This window comes from Ornithodoros turicata, chromosome 2 (assembly GCF_037126465.1).
Source record: "Ornithodoros turicata isolate Travis chromosome 2, ASM3712646v1, whole genome shotgun sequence".
NCBI lineage: Eukaryota > Metazoa > Arthropoda > Arachnida > Ixodida > Argasidae > Ornithodoros > Ornithodoros turicata.
In genome coordinates, this window is record NC_088202.1 from 63,982,383 (window position 1) to 64,000,562 (window position 18,180).

Sequence of the window (18,180 nt, forward strand, 5' to 3'; positions counted from 1 at the left end):
GCGGCAAAACGACATGTAAACAAAGTCACATGACCTGAAAATGACGTTTTCTATGAAGTGCGACCAGGACAAGATGGCAGTTTTGCCAAAAGCACCCGCTTGAGGGTAGTTACAACAATGGCGGGTTTGTGTCACCCCTGTGATTTGTCCATTATGATGTTTTTGAGTAGCAATCACGCGTTATGTAGACTAAAATGCAGAGTAGCGTCAATGTAAACACAGGTATCACGACGTAGCCTTCTGTTCAGTACACTCATAGACAAAAACACCTCTCTGCATTCCCAGCAACGGCGCAGTCCTCCGCTCCACTTTGTCCATTGGGGACGTCATGCTCACGTGACGGCTGACGTACATAGAGGATCCTAGGGGCAAGGAGTATGCGAGGGAGAAAAACGAAACCGGATGTCTTCAGAGGAGTATCTTTTATTCGATATCTCGAAAACCACGCCGTTTTGTGAGCTGAAACTTTCCACCCAGCATGTAAGCTTCCGTGGCAGTTGGAAAAAATCAACTTCCGGTTTTCCCGGACTGTCCCTTTAAGCGCTAAATAAATGAATTTTAAATATTAGTGCTGCTTCCGCAGCTGCAGAGGCTCCGGAGACGTGACGTCACTCTTTAAAGGGACGGTCTCGTACCCCCTGCCCCTTTCAAAAAGTGTACCATTCGATTGCCCTTTGTTGAAAATGGAATACTGCTAATTTACCCGACAAAACACGCCACAGTTATTAAATAACCGAATTAAATTGATAAAGATTGCAGAGCATGCCGCGATCTGTGTTGGCAACAATAAGAACGGCCACGTCGCCCTGCGGGTAAGTCCGTGATAGGATACAGAAATCGTCTGCTTTTGCGCGTGCTAGTGCATCGGCGTGAGCAGACGACTTTCATAATTTACTGGGCACCGCGGCAACTCTCGTACAGTTTCTTTCAGTTCTCAGGTGAAAAACGCGCATTCTAAGTAGTGGCAAGCATGGTGGTTCAGAACAACTATGTTAATCCTCAGAGACAAGTTAAAAGTCGCAGAACAACCCCATCCACAATCACAAATCTGAAGTAGCTGGCCATCGGCGCGCGCGGTCACATTACAGCTCCGACCAAAAATATATTACGCGCGCTTCCATTACACTCCCCGTTGTACACTGATCATGCTTCGAAATGAAGTGTCGCTGACGACGTACATGGAGAAGGAGGACGTGTTTATTTAAAAACCGCATTAAATACTCGCGGAAAGAAAACACGTGACTTAGCTTCCACGTATCCGATTGTGCGCCACATTATGGGAGACCCCACAGTCAATGCTCGGACTACATTCTCCGCTCGCGGAGGTATATGCCTGAGTGTCCCCATTTCGAGAGCAAAGGGGATTACTCAACCCAAGGTGCTTCTGCAAGTTACAGGTCCCCCAAACTCACCTCGGAAAAGCGTGCAACGAAGAAGGCCGCCACTAGATACCCCACTGTTGCCGTTCCGGATCACTTCAGCGCGCTAAGTTTAGCGGCAAAATGTTTTTGTTGTTTCTGCGAATGAATCTAGTCTTTATATGTCCAAATAAAACGCGTATAACAACTTTCTCTGTCGTGTTTCACTTTTTGGTCCCGTTTTTAAACGTGTTGAGCGATCGGAAGGATCTAGTGCACGGCTGCGTGCATCACATAGCGTACCTGTCGTACCAGGCGCCGTAGGCGCTGCAGTCGTCCATTTCTCCTTCGGTGACTTGGCCTGGCTTGGATTGTGCTTCAACTGGATCTTTAGCGCGCTACAATCCACGCAAGCCAACGTCTGGTAACAATGGGGTATCTAAGGGCGGCCTCCGGCATTGCACGCATCGGGATAGGAACAAATACATGGGAAAATGGCGACCTTGGGGGACCTGGCAAGTTACAATTACCATGAAAACGACGACGCACCCGCAGGCCGACGTCATACGTGACGTATGCATGAGAGAAGCGCAGCTTTCGTCGTCTGCTCTTACGGTACGTTTCGACAAATTCCTCGAAAACGACTTGGTTATTCCGAATGAAACGTTGACGGTTGTATGTGTACAGTACTAGTGAAACTAGTTTTGAATCGCCCCGGCTGTACGAGACCGTCCCTTTAAAGGTGGTGTACCGCGAGGAATTATAGGGATTCTAAAGTTAATGTGATATCCACTTGGAGATGCCTTTCAAGAAGAAAACCCCCCAAAAGCTTCTCAAAATTCGTTCGTGTTTTTTCATGAAACACCAAAAACATCTAATTCGAAACCAACTGCCAGCTCCAGGTTGAAACGACCCTTCCAAGCTAACTGACGTTGCGGCCGAAATTCCCAATCGCTCAACTGACGGCGTCGCCATATGCTGGTTGCAATCCGATACCACCGAAAGCATGAACGCAGATGTTTTTTAGCGACTGTTCGGCAGCAAATTGCGAGTCGGAAGACCGCATTTTGTGACGAAGAGCCTGCCTTCACAACCGACTCCAGTGACGTCAGTCCGCACAGTTTTGCATGAATTCAGGTGGGATCGCGCAGCCGGATGCAATGCAAGTTCATTTTGTAATGTTTCCGACCGTTTCAAAACTAAATATTCGGGTTACATGTATTTCAGGCACCCACTATTCTGAACGGACCCTCAGTTGAACTGCGTTTTTTGTCCTGATACCACCTTTAAGCGGAGGAGTGAGACAACGTCACCTATAGATACGGAAAATCTGCTTAATGACTCACATCACTTCTTCACACGTACACATATAAAGTCCGCCAGGTGGTGGTGGTGGTGGTGATGGTGAAAGGGCTTGCCGTTGTCGGCCTCACGTACGTGGGCAACGTCACGACTGACGCCCTGGCCAGTCGCAACGGCCAGCCTAGATGCTAGCCAATCGGAGCAGACGATTTTGAAACACGGGCTTTCTGTGGCTCCCAGTGGCTGCCCAAGCGGCTCGTTTCCAAAGCTACGGCCGCTGGGAGCACGGTCGCGATTGGCGGACTCTTAATTGTTACGTCACGTCGTTCAAGCGATCAGGCTTTGTATATGGTGTTGAGTGAGAGGGCGACGCTGAGAGGGGAAAGGCACGGTCCAAACGCTTCGTAACTCCGTCAGACGCCCACACGGCCACAACATTCCTTTTCTCAAGGTCGCGTCCTTATTGGTTCTTAGGGAGTGACGTTTTCCCGTTTTTCCACAGATGGAATCCCGACACATTCTCAACATCCGGCGCCTGCTCTTGCCATGTATTCCATCGCATAACAGTCAAACTACGCCACACTTTCGCTTGGGATTTGCGATACCGTGGTCAGTGGAACAGGAATAACTTTCTTTATTTTTTATTCCGTGTTAGCGCCGCAAAGCAACTGTGGCTATGAGCGACCTACATACGTGGACAGATGGAGAGAGCACAGCAGAAAGGAGTGGGGGACAGGGGGTTAGTATGCGTCCTGGGCCAACTTCATGGGGAACTGTGCCGACATTCGTCTGGAAAGTCTACGGAAAAGACAGGGAAAACCTCAGACAGCACAGCCGGTGACAGGATTCGAACACGTGTCACCTACCAGTCTCGCCGTGGAAAGTGATCATCTTAACCACTATGCCACGGGAGCTGGTAGGAATAAAATTGCACTATGGTTTCAAAATCAACTGGAACGGCTGCGACCGTTCCTTTAAGCGCCGTCGCGCTTCAATCAATCAGCGTCAATCACGTGTGGGCTAGGAACTTTTGAGGCACCATCCTGCGAGCGCTGCAGTACGCTATGTAACTAGGAGAGCTACCTGCGCAGCTCCCCGGTTCCCTCTCTCCGCTATTGACCATGGAAAAGCCTCGTTGGTCCCCTCTCCCAGATAAGGGGGTACAAGCTAACAGCTCAAGGTGAGGTGCATGTGGTATCCTTTGTGAACCCATGCGGAGAGCCGTGACAGGAACGAATACACCCTTGTTGGTGCCTTGTGATTGGACAGACGCTTCGTCATGTGGTTTCTCCAAACCATATGTCGGAACAGTTCCCTTAGAAGTCGGCCCAGGACACACATTCCCCCAGACCGTATGCCGTTGCGTTGCATACCTCCGGGAGGCCGACGGCGAGCTCTTTCATTAGCACCACCACCACCAAACTTTACCCTCCGCTCTTGCCAGAGGCACACCGTCGTAGTGGATTACGCGACAGCCGTGAGATGTTGTAGGCTGCGACCTTCTCTCACAAGCAAAACGACTTGGGCACTGCTCTTCGTCCTACTGAGAGATTACTCAAATTTGCCTATATAAGCTTTATGCATCACCTGTGCTCCCGCGACGCAACCAAGGTTATCACCACCATGCGCCCCACGTACTGGAAAAAACGGGACCCTGTGAAGTACCCACGATTTCAAAATTGACCGTGGAATTCAAAAGACACGTGTGCCACGCTGCTGCTGACCACGGGAATACGATGAGGCGGTCTTCATGTTCACCGCCTTAACTGCGGGAGTTCGTGCACCGCGCCGTCATATTCTGGGTTTCCGTTCGAATAAACTGTGGTTTACAGACAGGACTCGCATTTACATAAACCTTCAGCCACATTTACATAAACCACATAAACCTTCAACCGAAGCAATATAAACATGATCAAGCCATGTAGAGATGGCATGTGGCGGAAAATGCAACATTTTAAATAGTGGCGATATGAGAAAGACTTCGCTATTTCATTGAGATTCAGAGGAGTCTTGTTGAAAAAAAAACAATAACAACAAATACGCAGTTTGGATCGCGTAGATAGTGGAAAGAAGGCCATTCACATCAAAATGCGCCTTGGGTTGTCTTACCCCCGAATTCATAGATGTACTTGACCTCGGCTTGACTTGCACCTGCCTCGGAAGAGTGTCAGTGCACTTCAGAAACCCTCCTCGGCTTGAAGCGTTCTTACGCTGCGAGCTCGACTTGACACGTGTGGTGAAAATTTCGAGTCAGCGCTCGGGCTGCCTTGAACCTGACTTGGATAACTCTCTATGTACGGCAGCTTCGGGAAGTCACATGACTCAGTCATGTGACTCAGAGTCGGGACTCAGAATCTTGTCTTGGTTTGGCACCTTTGCACAAATGTTGGTGCCAGATGGGAGGTGTAACGCATATTATGAGTCCTGACGCTAAGAAATGTCTTGTTTTCATACTGTAGAGCAAATTTTAAGTGTAAAATTGTACGAAAATCTCGTTCCCAGACGCACTTAAAGTTAGGAGGCTGCAGCTTGACGAAGTAAGCCAGCGGGATGGTTCATGAAACACTCAGGGCCTGTTCTCACTTGGCGACGCACGACGCGACGTCGTGAGCGGGCGGCGGAAGTAGATGCGCAGTTCCGGCGTTGGGAGAGGAGCCAAGAAATTGTCATGCCGAACTTCTCTCACGACGTCGGCGAGAGCTGCCGAGAACGATATATTGGCGACCAATAAGGTGACACAAGAAGGCCACGCCTCCTGGTTTTTCGTCTGCTTTGGGATGATGGAATGCCACCATGGTGGGAACATGAAAGTCATGCGCTCTGACGGGACGGCGGAAATGCGCCTCTACTTCCGCCGCCCGCTCATGACGTCGCATCGGGCGTCGTCCTATGAGAACTGGCCCTCAGTTCGTCTTGAGCGAAGACAAATGTGGCGCAAACCTGCACTAGTCAAGATGCGGCTTCAAGTCGAGATACAACTGTGAATTCGGGGGGGGGGGGATATACTTTTATTAGAGGGAAAGGTCTGCCAGACCAAGGTCGGGGGTTAATGAGCTACTCCGAGACAACTCGGGAGATGCAGTCACAGAGGTGTATCTGCGCCAACGGAGAATGCAGTTTGCACATTGAGAGTAGGACATACGAGACTGTGGCGGGCGATAGGCAGACGAGGAATCCAATTTTTACTTGTTTGCTCAAAAACATGTAAATTTACTCCCAGTATGTCGTCTCCGATGCGCGTTTTCGCGACATTATCAACCGGCAAGTAACAGTTTAAAGAATGCGGGTGCACGACGTTGTGGCACGGGGGAGTCATGCGCCTGCCATAGCCAATCACAGACGTCTTTCGATTTGTTGGCGGAGTCGACCTAAAGGACTTGACTTGTCTCGAAGAACTTGTTGTCTCGTTCACTTGTTTTGTGAATGGCTCGTTCTGTTTTGTCTTTTTATTGCTACTGTACCGTTACTGTGACTGTTTCTTTTTCTTCCTCTTTTTCGCTTTGATCTTGTTTTGATCTTTTGCGCTTCAATGGGGGCAAGTGTCCCGAATCTGATTCACCTAGGTTAATTCAAAACAGGGAACTACAGTGAACTCCGACAGGGAACGAACAGGGAACTCCGGAAAGAACTACAGTGGAGAGGATATGTCTCACGTTCCAGCTGCTGAGAAATGTTCTTTTCACTCTCCTTGGCTCGTCCTCCGGCATAGCATATGTCGTCTAGAGCGACCGAAAGGCGAAATCCACCAATATTCTCGGGAAGAGAGAAGAGCTGTAAATTGTTTACATTATTTTTATTTCTTATCATTTCACCGACCAGGCGTCTGAAAAATGAAAGGCGCAATACTGCGGAAAGACACATCGCTCACCAAGAAATAAAAAGTCACCTTCCACTTAGAAAATTGTTCAGGCACGGTTTAAATATCGGTGTAAATCTTCAATGCATCTACACTATTGCCACAAAATAGCAGAAACGTTTTGATGGCACGTACGTTTGGCCCACAGTGAAGACTCACATTGCGTGTAAACCTGCTCTCAATGATTGTCATTGACCCCATATTTATGCGGCAGTATTTTATGAGCGTTTTGAATTTTTATTTGATGTGATGCGTACGACAAAAAGATAAAAGAAAACCGCGAACCATTTTCTCTCAGAAAGCAGATTAATAACTACCTTGCCCTTGACGCGTTTACGTGAAGTTCACCAAAGTTAGACACGTCTTCTTGTGCAGCTCCATCTGTTGGAGCTATTCCGTTGGTGTTCATAACCCGCATGGGGTGTGTGTGGTGTCTTGCTCCGTACTGTTGCTCATCCAGGAACCACCCGGCCCCATGCCTTCATTCCTAGGCTTTATTCTCTTTTGTTCACGTGCCGTGATTACCATATGATGCCCCATACTACAGTATGAAGGGAATTGCCACAGGACGAGAGCCGCCGATATTTCGAACAGAGACTGTTTTTCTGGGAACAGTCTCTGTTCGAATTATTGGAGGGCCTTGTCCTGAGGCGATTCCCTTCATGCTTGCTTACCGGCTCGCTGGATTTCTACCCGTCTATGACCGATACTACAGTGTACAGTCGGGAGATGATCTTTCTAACAATTGCCTGTACGCAGCGCCGGAACCCGTGAAGAACCTTGAGCTGAATCCTGGCACTTTAGACGCTGTGGTCACGTGGTCTAAGCTGGAAAATATGTGTCCTGAAGGTAAAACCAGCATCGTCCTCAGCTGGACCTCGGGGGAACGGCAGAGGAACGAGACGCTCGATGGAACTGTGGAAAGATATGTAGTGCAAGGCTTGAAACCGTGGACTAAAGTCAAGGTTGACGTGCATGTGCAGCACACTGGCGATAACGGGATGACACATCTCAGCCTAGTGGAAACGAAGCAGATCACGACCCTAAAAGGCAGTAGGTGAAATCATATGCTTTTGTTTTGCATTTTTCCCAGCTTGTTTGTTTCTCTAGCGTGCCACGCCAATGCCGACACACACCGCAGCTTCTTGCTTTCTTCCTTATTTCTACATACATCTAGCTATCTAAGTGGGGAGGTTTGAGAGTACAGGATGTCCGCGCTACATGCTTCATGTCCAGGTCTCTCCGTATCTGTTGGATAACGTAAGAAAGCATACATGAATTGCAGAGTGTCCCAGTCTGAGCAGAGTAATTTTAATCGCCTCTCCAATATAGCTGAGTTGCAGAGATGTGTTGTAACTGCTTTTTTAGTAGTTTAACTATAACTACTAACTACTGCGTCAAACTGTAGTTTAACTACTAGTGTAACTACTTCACAGCCGCACTAGCTAAAAATACTTCGCAACTACTAGGATGTAGTTGTTTACATAGTTGTTTAACTACATTTATAACGACTGTGACATTTTGTGCGCATCGTTATATCTATCATCGCTGGGGCGTAGAAATAGCACATGGTTGCACGGGGAGCGTGAAGACAATGAGCTCTCACATTCGGAACAATCACAGCGCAGCACGCGCCCCTCCATATCACTGATGTAGTGATATGCCATGCTATGGTACAGTCATGGCTACCAACCTGATGACGGGGGGGGGGGGGGGCTTTTTTTCATGTGCTGTGTGTGTTGATCGTTATTTACAGTGATTAACACATAAGACATCACATACGGCACCAGTCTTACTCAACCCGTTTGAGCAATGCTATGACAGCTGACGGTCCTGTTGCAACAAGTTCGATACTCCCCGTACTCCCCGTCGAAGCCCCTTCTCGCCCCATGTGCTTTACGCTAAAGTGCCAGTCACAGCATGCGTATTTGTGCACCTGTGTTGACCATTGCAGTGCGTTATGCAATTATCTCCCTGAATGAAAATGCTGAATTAGCTTCTGCTGCCTGCGTCAGGTGCACAGTACATGCGGATGACGCACAAGATGAAAATAATTATCAGAGTTGTCGCTAATAAGCACAAAGAAAGAAGGCCGTGAAGCACACGGAACGTTAAGTGAAAAAATGCAGATTAGTTGCAGCCCTCCACAACCTAAGTAGTGTATTGAACTACAAAAAAATAAGTTTAACAGGTAGTTGTAACTACCATTTTCGCAAGCAGTTTGTAACTACTTTTTAACTACCGTGCAGTAGTTTTTAGCTATAAGTTTAACTACAAGTGGTTCATTACTACACATCCCTGCAGAGTTGTATACTCTCTCGGGACTTTTGAACATGTTGGCTTCGCAGTGTACATACCTGCAGTTAATATTTAAATGTTGCCACTCTCGAATAATAACATCAGAAATGGAAAACGTGTAAAGACAGTTAATTTCCGTATCGTCAGCAGTCGATGCTCTACAGTGATGGTGCTAGTGATCCACCCCTGGCAATTTCTAGCGCAGCATCCACGAGCAATTTCTAGCGTGGACAAGAGCCCCAAAACATTACCTGCCTTACACAAAGAAGACCTCCTTTTGCCACACTTTTTCTGATTGGTAAAATTCAGTTAGACTGCTGTAATTCACGCGATGCTTCTCATTTTAGAGCCTTCGCCTCCACGTGGCATCGAGGTCGTTGCCATAAAACTGTCGGAAGACGACGAAGGCGCTGAGATGATCGTAGAGTGGAAGGAGCCCGAGACGCCCAACGGTCCAATAGACGGCTATTTATATAACGTCCGCTGGGGCCTGAAACCCTGCGCGGAATGGAAGGAATCCGTCAAGCAGGCAAGCGAGATGGAGACTCACAACAAAACGTGGCAGCAAGTCACCAGATTGACGCCATTACTACACTACGAATTTTCAGTAGTAGCCTACAACAAAAATGAAGGACAGCTCCGACTAAAAAGTGACCCTGCTATGGTCTGCACAAAGGCTCCTCCTCCACGTAAGTTTCGGTTTGCATTTGAAGATACATTAAATATCAATTTGCCCTTAAAAAAATTCCCATTAGAAACTCCGTGGGGTCCTTTTTTATGGTAAGCCATCTTTAGCAGACTTTTCTAGCCTTTCTAGTCCACCTCGTATGTTTACCTCCTCGCTGTGTACCACCGTATGTGTACCACCTCGTTACCTCGAGGAGGTACTGTTTAACGGGGTGCATACGTAGTATTATACGTACATAGTTTTTTGACAAATCATCTCAAGGGTGCTTCTACTTAGACAACAGACTCGCTTGCCATTTTACGTCAGAGCATCGTAGCACCTGTAATATGCAGGGTGTTTCTTTTTCTTTTCTTTTTTTTTAAGCTGCACCACGTTTTTTAAAAGAAAAGCTATGAGAGCAGCATAGATACCATGTTATACGGCCAGGCGGGCATTCCCTCGAAGAGAACATGCAACCACTAGACGACTGATTATGCAAAAGTAATTGATTAACTCTTTAATTACGGGCATTCGAGCAAAAGTGGGATTGCAGAATGGGAGAAAATCCTCGTTAAGAGTCGTTCCATTTTTCGAAGCTCCTGAAACGAGCACTTCGTTAAAATATCCAGCGCCGAATTTTGATCAAGGGCACAGGGAGGACAGCGCTCATTCCACGTCAGAGGGCCAAGTGGTTTAGGACAGGAGGGGCCATTTCCAAGAGATGTGCATGTGACCCCTCTGGCGGTGGCTCGAGTCAAAACCGCCATTACTTCCTTCCACCACGTGATCCTATCTAAAGTTTCGGTTTTACATGTGTTGCTCGCGCTGCTCACCGTGCTTTTGTGATTTTCCAAAAGCATTTACTGCTAAAATGTGAGCAGAAACGACACTTTAAGAAAAAAAAGGCAGAATTTCCTACCCGGAGGTAGAACGACAGTACTTCTACCATTTCGGGCCAATCCACGCGCGCCTTCACCTCCGCGGTTATAAGCGGCAGCGTCCCTTTCCCTTGCTCCTCTCTCTCACGTTTGCTCTAAGAAAAAAAGGATAGAATTTCCTACCCAAGCTGGTAGAACGACAGTTTCTATTCTGTAGTTTGTTTATACGCTGCAGTTATACCCAAAAGGTAAAATTGGTGTGAGTAGAAATGTGGTTGCAATACAGCTCTACCGAGATGGGTAGAAAGTTCTACCTTTTCCTTAGAGTGAACGTTATAGTAACGTGTTCCTGCTACGGCTACGGCTCTCGTTCAACGGAAAGCAGCTCTGTCACGGGAATAATGTTTCATTCGTACTTACGTACTTGTTTCGGCCCTTGTGTGTGTTTGAGTGATCTTCAGTTGTTCGTTTGCGGGCTGGCGCTGTGCCACAGATTCATTTGATTTCCTCCAATGTTGTACAAGTTTGATTAATGGTATTTTTTACCACTTGAGCAACACACACAAGCGTAGTCACCGCTGCCACGCGTGATCTTTCCAGTGCTGCGTACTCATCCTGCAGACCGTGACTGGTGTTGTAGTAGAAGAGTAAACCTCCGAACGTACAAAAATAAAACTGCACGCTCGCGTTCATCACAATGCTGCTTTCAGAACGGTGAGGACAACCACAGCTCGCGTCGCCTGCTTTGGGGGTTGTCGTGCTTGTGGGGGTCACGTGAGCGGTCACGTGGTAGAGAGGAGCATCCCAGAATGCAATGCGAAGGCTGTCACGCCCGTCCCAATGAAAAACGGTCGGAAGGGCCGCTCCTGTGTTTCCTTCCTCCAGGCGACGGATATGATTGGGGAAGGCGCTGATCTGCTGGCTAGATCAACCACTTTGCGGTCAAGATAAGCCTATTATGGCGAAGGTCACGCGCTCCTGAGGCGCACGGTTTCGGTTTCGCCTCATCTGCATAGAAAAATTCGGGTGTACCTCGAAATAAAGGGATCGAAATCCCCGCTCCAAAATAAACTACTGGAAATAATCGTTATTTGACTATAACATGCACAGTCGCGCGCTGGACACTGCCAACAGCGAACTTAGACTAACCTGGACAGAAAAATGCTAACACCAAACTTGAACTAACCTAATAATAAACCAACCAACGTGGTGTTTCGTCGTGTCTGCCCCGGTAAGCCTAACGGCCACTAAAATTTTGCTTTCGTTGCTAAAACGACTTGAACAGGCATCGAAAACGCGTGAGCTTGGGTGGTTAAATAGTGATACCGTGTTTTTAAACGCGGCATATACCATCTTACGAAGCAATCGAGTATTCGCCTTCATTTTCCTTGTTTCGAGAACGGGAATTTCCAGATTTGATTTCGCAACAGGGAATATCGAGGTACTCCCTAAAATACGACGATGAATATTTCGGGTTACGTGCTTGTTTCAGGATTTAAAAAAAAAAAAAAAAGAATGGCTTTCAACAATGATTGTCTCCCCTTCTGTTATCTCACTTTTGTCCGAAATCCCCTTATGAATCAGTTAATAAATGCACTTTAGGTAATTAATTACATCTAGTAGTTGCACACTACCTTCGAGAGGATGTCCGCGCATGGACGTATACCTCAACCGCATAAACGGCATCTATGCTGCTGTCATACCTTCTTTAAAAAAATTCTGGTGCACGAGGGGGGGGGGGGGTAACGTTGGGTAGACGAGCGGTCTGCCTGCCGAGCTGGCGGCATGTTGCTCGGGGGAGAGGGAAAAGGGAGGGAGGGGAAGGGGAGAACAGTTACTTTAGTTGCCGCTAAAGAAGGAACGCTCTGCATATTTAGAAAACGTTGCCCATGCACACGCGCATTGCACTTGAAAAGGTATTGGCGTATCTTATAAATGAAGTCAATTTGTACAGCCATCAAGCCACTGGAAGATGTGAAAGTCGAGTGCACATCGAACCCGAAAAAAGTCGCCGTGTCCTGGAAAGAGCCGGAGGACAGTCACCATTGGGAAAGTTATGAAGTGGCGTTTTCTGTGCAGAAGGTAACGTGCTGCTACTTCGACGCTTTACGGCACTGGGACTCGTGTCTTGTGGTCAGAATATATTATATATATATATATGTATATAAGCAGGAAAAATCAGAAGACGACAAAGAGCTTACAGGAAAACACAAAGGGGAGTTTATTAACACATATAGGGATAGGGGACGACGTTTCGGCAGTCAGCGCTGCCTTCGACGGGACAGTCCCGTCGAAGGCAGCGCCGGAGGGCAATGATTTCCTGGGGTGACCAACCGGGGAGTCTCCGGGGAGTCCGGCGAAGAACTTGACTGCCTATGATTCATTGTACCCCTTTACCTTTGTTTGACAAAGCACGTGTGCTGCCCTCTCTCCTTGTACATATTCCCCTCTCATTCTTTGCAATTGTCTTGCGTCACCATAGTATCCCATTCCTGTTGAAGACAGCGCTGCTGTCGAAACGTCGAATACCCCCTCTTAGTTTTTAATAAAGTCCCCCTTTTATTCCTTATCCTGTAGAAGCACCGTCTCCACTTCTGATCTTTATTGAATACCTTTATTTTTCGTGGTCAACCGCATTCGTTTATTTCAACTTATATATATATATATATATATATATACAGAGAGAGAGAGATACTCATGGAACGATGCGACAGCATCAGAGGACATGGCTTTTTCTCCCTCATTATATATATATATATATATATTTGTAAGTCAACCGTCGCCATGCCAGTGGACAGCTGTTTCGGCCTTCTTGGGCCTCATCAGCAGTACGCAGGCAGGCAACATTTGAGCGTCTGGCATCAGAACGTCACGTTGCACGTGATGGTTCCCATCAGGGTGTCCTAAGACACCTCTGAAAGCCCAGTGCAAAGCCAGTCAAGTGTATAAGAGGAAAAAAAAAATTAGCAGGAGGTATTTGGCTGCACGTATAGGATATGTTTGTAAGTCAAACGTCGCCATGCCAGTAGTGGACAGCTGTTTCGGCCTTCTTGGGCCTCATCAGCAGTACGCAGGCAGGCAACGTTTCAGCGGATGGCGTCAGAAGGTCAGGTGGCACGTGATGCCTTCCGTCAGGGTGTCCTAAGACACCTCTGAAAGCCCAGTGCAAAGCCAGTCAAGGGTATAAGAGGGGACAAAATTAGCAGGAGCTCTTTGACTGCACGTATAGCATGTGTTTGTAAGTCAAACGTCCCGATGCCAGTACTGGACAGCTGCTTCGGCCTTCTTGGGCCTCATCAGCAGTACGCAGGCAGACAACGTTTTTTCCTCTTATATATATGTATATATATAACAGATATAAAATGCAAAGCTGAAGTGTCTGAGCCGCGAGTTAATATAAAATAATGAATAAATGAGCCGGAGACGGAAGTTAAATGAAATGAAGTAAAACAGTTAGCAGTTTAATGCATTAGTTAACTAATGCATAACTGCGTGTAACTTCCGTCTCCGGCTCACTTATTCATATACATACGTATGTGTGACGAACTGGCAGAGAACTGCCAGTCTGCTCTAAATGCAAGAGGGCCCGAGACGCGTTGCCCATCCTCTTCTTGCATAACATCTGCATCGGTCATCTAGAGTAACTTGCAGCTCTTCAACGAATTTCCAAATCAAATTTCCAGTAATTAATTCTTAAACCATTGCGCAATCCCGCGCACCAGCGCTGGGCTCTTCAACCCCTTGTTATTTTGCTAGTAACTACAAGCTTGCTGGACGAACTCTCAACTTTTGCCTTGCCAGTTAAGAAGAACGTACCGCTCTGCAACTTTCGCCGTGCTGCATAGCCCTGCTGTAGCAAATATCCGAGGGGACAAACACAGAGCCAAATATTTGGGATGAATTAATGGAGAAATGGACGGCTCAAGACAGAAAGACAGACAGGAGGCAGATCGCGCGACACAGATTACGGAGTGGGAACTATGAAACAGTGCGGGATGTAGGGCCCGGGCAACGTACCGCCCCCAGTCCAGGCAGGCATACTGCTCGTCTACCTAACGTGACCCTACCCTCTTCCACACAAGTGTTATGTATGACCAACAGTTATGTCCACTGCCAACAATATCTCTCGAGACAGCGGACAGCTTGTTTCTATATACACTGGACTGGAATGTGCTCTTTGCTTCTGGCAAAAAAACACACGTCAGGTTGACCTCGTAGATTTCGATGTTAAATTCAATAAATTAAATTTATTTTCATTCGAATTTGATAAAATTGTTTGTCGTACGCTTCAAAACTCCTGTCTTAATAAATACCCCACGTTGTTCGGATTTTTCCGTGACATGCTTCTTACGAACCTTTTTTTCACCTGTTTACCTGAACGTCCTCCATGGTACATGCACAAGCAGTGAACACATCGTGAAACATAATACAGGCGAGTCTAAAACCCCTAGAAACACGTTAATGTACCATATTAGGGGAAGCTTTATCCGTGAAATTCTTGTATAGCTACCCCGAATGTCTTCTGTAGAAAGTTACTCTAAAAGTACGCACAAACTGCACAGGCGAAAGACGGGAAAGATTACATTGATTATAGCCAGAATTAGAATAATGAGGACAACGAAACAACTCGAGAGCTGCAGTCACAGATATATGTATCTCCGCCAGTCTCCGGATGTAGTCTGCGCATTGAAAATGGAGCGTACGGGAACATGGCGGACGCCGATTCACATTTTTTGTTAACGTGAATACCTTACACGTTTGCTTTTAAAGCCATGCAAATGTGTCCTAACTACGTCGTCTCCAATGAGTGTTTTCATAACATGATCAGTGGACATGCGACCATTTCAAACACGCGGGCGCCGACCATTTCAAACACGCGGGCGCACTACGTTGTGACTCGGAGGCGAAACTTGTTTGAAGCCCATTGCAGAAGATGTGCCTGCTTTCCGATAACATTTTTTAATGATATTCTAGAAGACATTTACCGGCATAAAATATTGCGCTCTGCAAGAAAAACTGAAATGTTCTTGTTGTTCTACATTTGTTGGCCAGCCGAGAGGAGAACGAGCAACTTCAAATTCATGAGCCAGCAGTGGTGCTTGTCGGTCCCTCTCCAAACTCCGCAGTGCAGCACATTCGAAAGACAAGTGCATTGGGAATAGTCGGTGGTGGTATTATCAAGAATACCTCCGTGTCCCTATTATCGTAGCTTGAGGTATGTTCCCAATAAAGCTGACACATATAGGCCAGCCCATGTTTAGCCTGGCTGGTTACCGTACATTGTGCTGGTTGGTAACTGTTTTCTTGCCTTCCCTTTCCCCGTCGGAACAATTACGTTTGCTTGGGAAGACAAGATAAGAAAGGTGCGGCAAATACATGTGTTTGACGTACGGCTTCACGTGTTGAAATCATTTCACGGGGAAAAAGGTACAACGCTTTCTGCCTGCTTTCTCCCTGGTTCATCCGCGGTATGTCGGACTGCTACTCCGCAAAAGAGAAAACAAACATGTTAGCGCTCGGCGCCGCCAACATGGAGTTTGACGCGGCTGTAGTTCTTTATAATCAGCGCTATGATAGTGAACGTTGCCCAAGCGCACGGACGATCCTCAGTCTGTACGGGCGGCAGAGTGAGACTGGCTCTTTCAAGAGCGCTGTACGGCGTCACCGGCCAAGTCGCTCCGCGCCAGCTGTCCTTAGCGTCGTTTCGGAGAACCCACAAGCTTCTTTGCGGCAGATTAAGGTTGCAACAGGAGTCCTTCGTTCAACAGCATGTGACATACTTCACTAAGCGAAGTATCACCCGTACCACGTGGGTCTCCACCAGCAGCTCAACAACGACGACTTTGCCACGAGGCTACACTTTTGCAACTGGGTCCTCAGCATGCAGTGCGGGCGGGGTGACTTCTGCGAAGACGTGCCCTGGACGGACGAAGCACATTTTACGCGAGATGCGCAAGTGAACATGCATAATGCTCATTATTGGAGCACGTAGAACCCTCACTGGTTAAGGGAATCCAAGCACCAGGGGAAATGGTCCTTTAGTGTTTGGATTGGGATATTTAATGGCGCCATACTCGGTCCAGTGTACTACAGCGGTGGCCTGACAGCGCAGCGTTATGTGCACGAAATACTCATGAAGAAAGTCTTCGAGAAGAGTTGCCCTTAAGCAAACGCGCCACGATGTGGTTCCAACATGATGACGCCCCACCGCACTCGTCTGGCAGCGCCAAAAGATTTTTGGACAATCTCTTCGGGGATAAGCGGATTGGCCGTCATGGGCCGGTTCCCTGGCCACTGAGGTCCCCAGATCTGACACCACTGGACTTCTACTTCTGGGGCAGAATCAAGGACGCCGTGTACCAACCGGAGTCCACGGCGCCAGAAGAATTGCAGCAAAAAATAACCGCCTTCTGCCGTACCGATTCCACCACAAGAGCTAAAGAATGCTGCAAGCATAGGTCGGCGCGATCATGATCGCGGCAGCCTTGCCAGTGCTTCGTGATCGCACTCATGATCGCGATCATCAGGCTTTGATAGGGCATTGCGATCATGATTGCGCCGACCTATGGCTGCAAGAAATGTATTTTACAGATGCCAGTTGTGTATCGGCCAAGACGGCAGGCACTTCGAGCACTTTTTTAATTTTGGTTTTCATTCCGAATAAAAGGGCACGAAACTGTGGTTCTGTCCAAAGCGCAATCTAACCGTGTGACTCCGTTTATCGGTGATTCATAATAGGATTGCCGGTCTGTTTCACTCTTCCCCTTTATCGATTTTGTTTACTTCTTTCTGCCTGCTTTCTTCGCAGAGGGAAGGCCCTTGGGCGGAGTTTGTACCCGCGGTGAAGCGAAGGCCGCAAGAGCGCTCAACTTGCGTTAGGATTGCGGGTGCTTTTTGGGTAACAATTTTCCTCTGAAAAACGTGCACAAAATCAACTAATTTTGACTGCGATACGCTATTCCTGACATGGCCTTTCCAATTCCGGCAGAAAAACGTGACATTCCCTTGGCATTTTTCAGAAATTAATTAGCGAAATTGCGCTAATTAATTAATTACACTAACGAATATCATTACAGTAGGTGGCAAAATGCTTTAGGAGTCTCATAAAGCAAGTCCCATGATCTTATCACCCCTAGTTTTTTTTTTGCGTGTGATTTTTTAGCACTTTCTCACCGGACACCCTGTATATCTATCGCAAAGCCGGGAAATATATTTTTTGCGTAAGTTGTACTTACTTTTATCGCGCCACGCGTTGTTGTAAGAGTAGTACTAACTTTTATGTACAACGGGGGCTTCGGTCCTTACTGTCAGGCTCATCACTATATTTTCACCAAATTCCCGCTAGGAATGTGGTACCGCATCACCTGTGGCGATAAAAGAGCCTAATCTTCGTCATCAGAATAAACTACTTGCTATCGCCACCACTGCGTGGTATCGTGCTGGATACCACGGCAGCAGGCATGATGCAACCTCTCCTCTCTAGGTGCCAGAATGCCGTACGTTTTTGTATTGTATATACTGGTGTGTTTGTTCCTGAAACTTTTCAGTTGCGAGTGATTGCAACTAGGGGGCTCTTATATGCCGAGAAGTAACACTTAAGTGAATTGATTGCAGGATGGTGAATCCCATGTCATCGAGGAAATGAGGCTGAACAATACGTTGGCATGCGACGCCGGGAAGTGCGCCGTGGAAGTAACAGATGGTTTGGACGAAGGCACCGAATACAGCATCACTGTGAAGCCATTTATGAAGAAGCTCGCAACATTCATTGAAGAATACAGTGTTTCGACGTGTAAGCTTTCGAAGGGAAATGGTAAGTTG

The 18,180-nt window shown here is 47.3% G+C and overlaps 1 protein-coding gene across 1 annotated transcript in view; it reads left to right on the plus strand.

Annotated features, from left to right (window-relative positions):
* LOC135385498 (receptor-type tyrosine-protein phosphatase delta-like) overlaps window positions 1-18,180 on the plus strand; it is a 49,548-nt gene that overhangs the window by 22,434 nt on the left and 8,934 nt on the right. Inside the window, exons 3-6 of the mRNA XM_064614846.1 lie at window positions 7,276-7,569; window positions 9,162-9,503; window positions 12,314-12,441; window positions 17,974-18,172. Of these exons, the coding sequence (XP_064470916.1) occupies window positions 7,276-7,569; window positions 9,162-9,503; window positions 12,314-12,441; window positions 17,974-18,172 (963 nt within the window). The remainder of the gene's footprint in view (window positions 1-7,275; window positions 7,570-9,161; window positions 9,504-12,313; window positions 12,442-17,973; window positions 18,173-18,180) is intronic.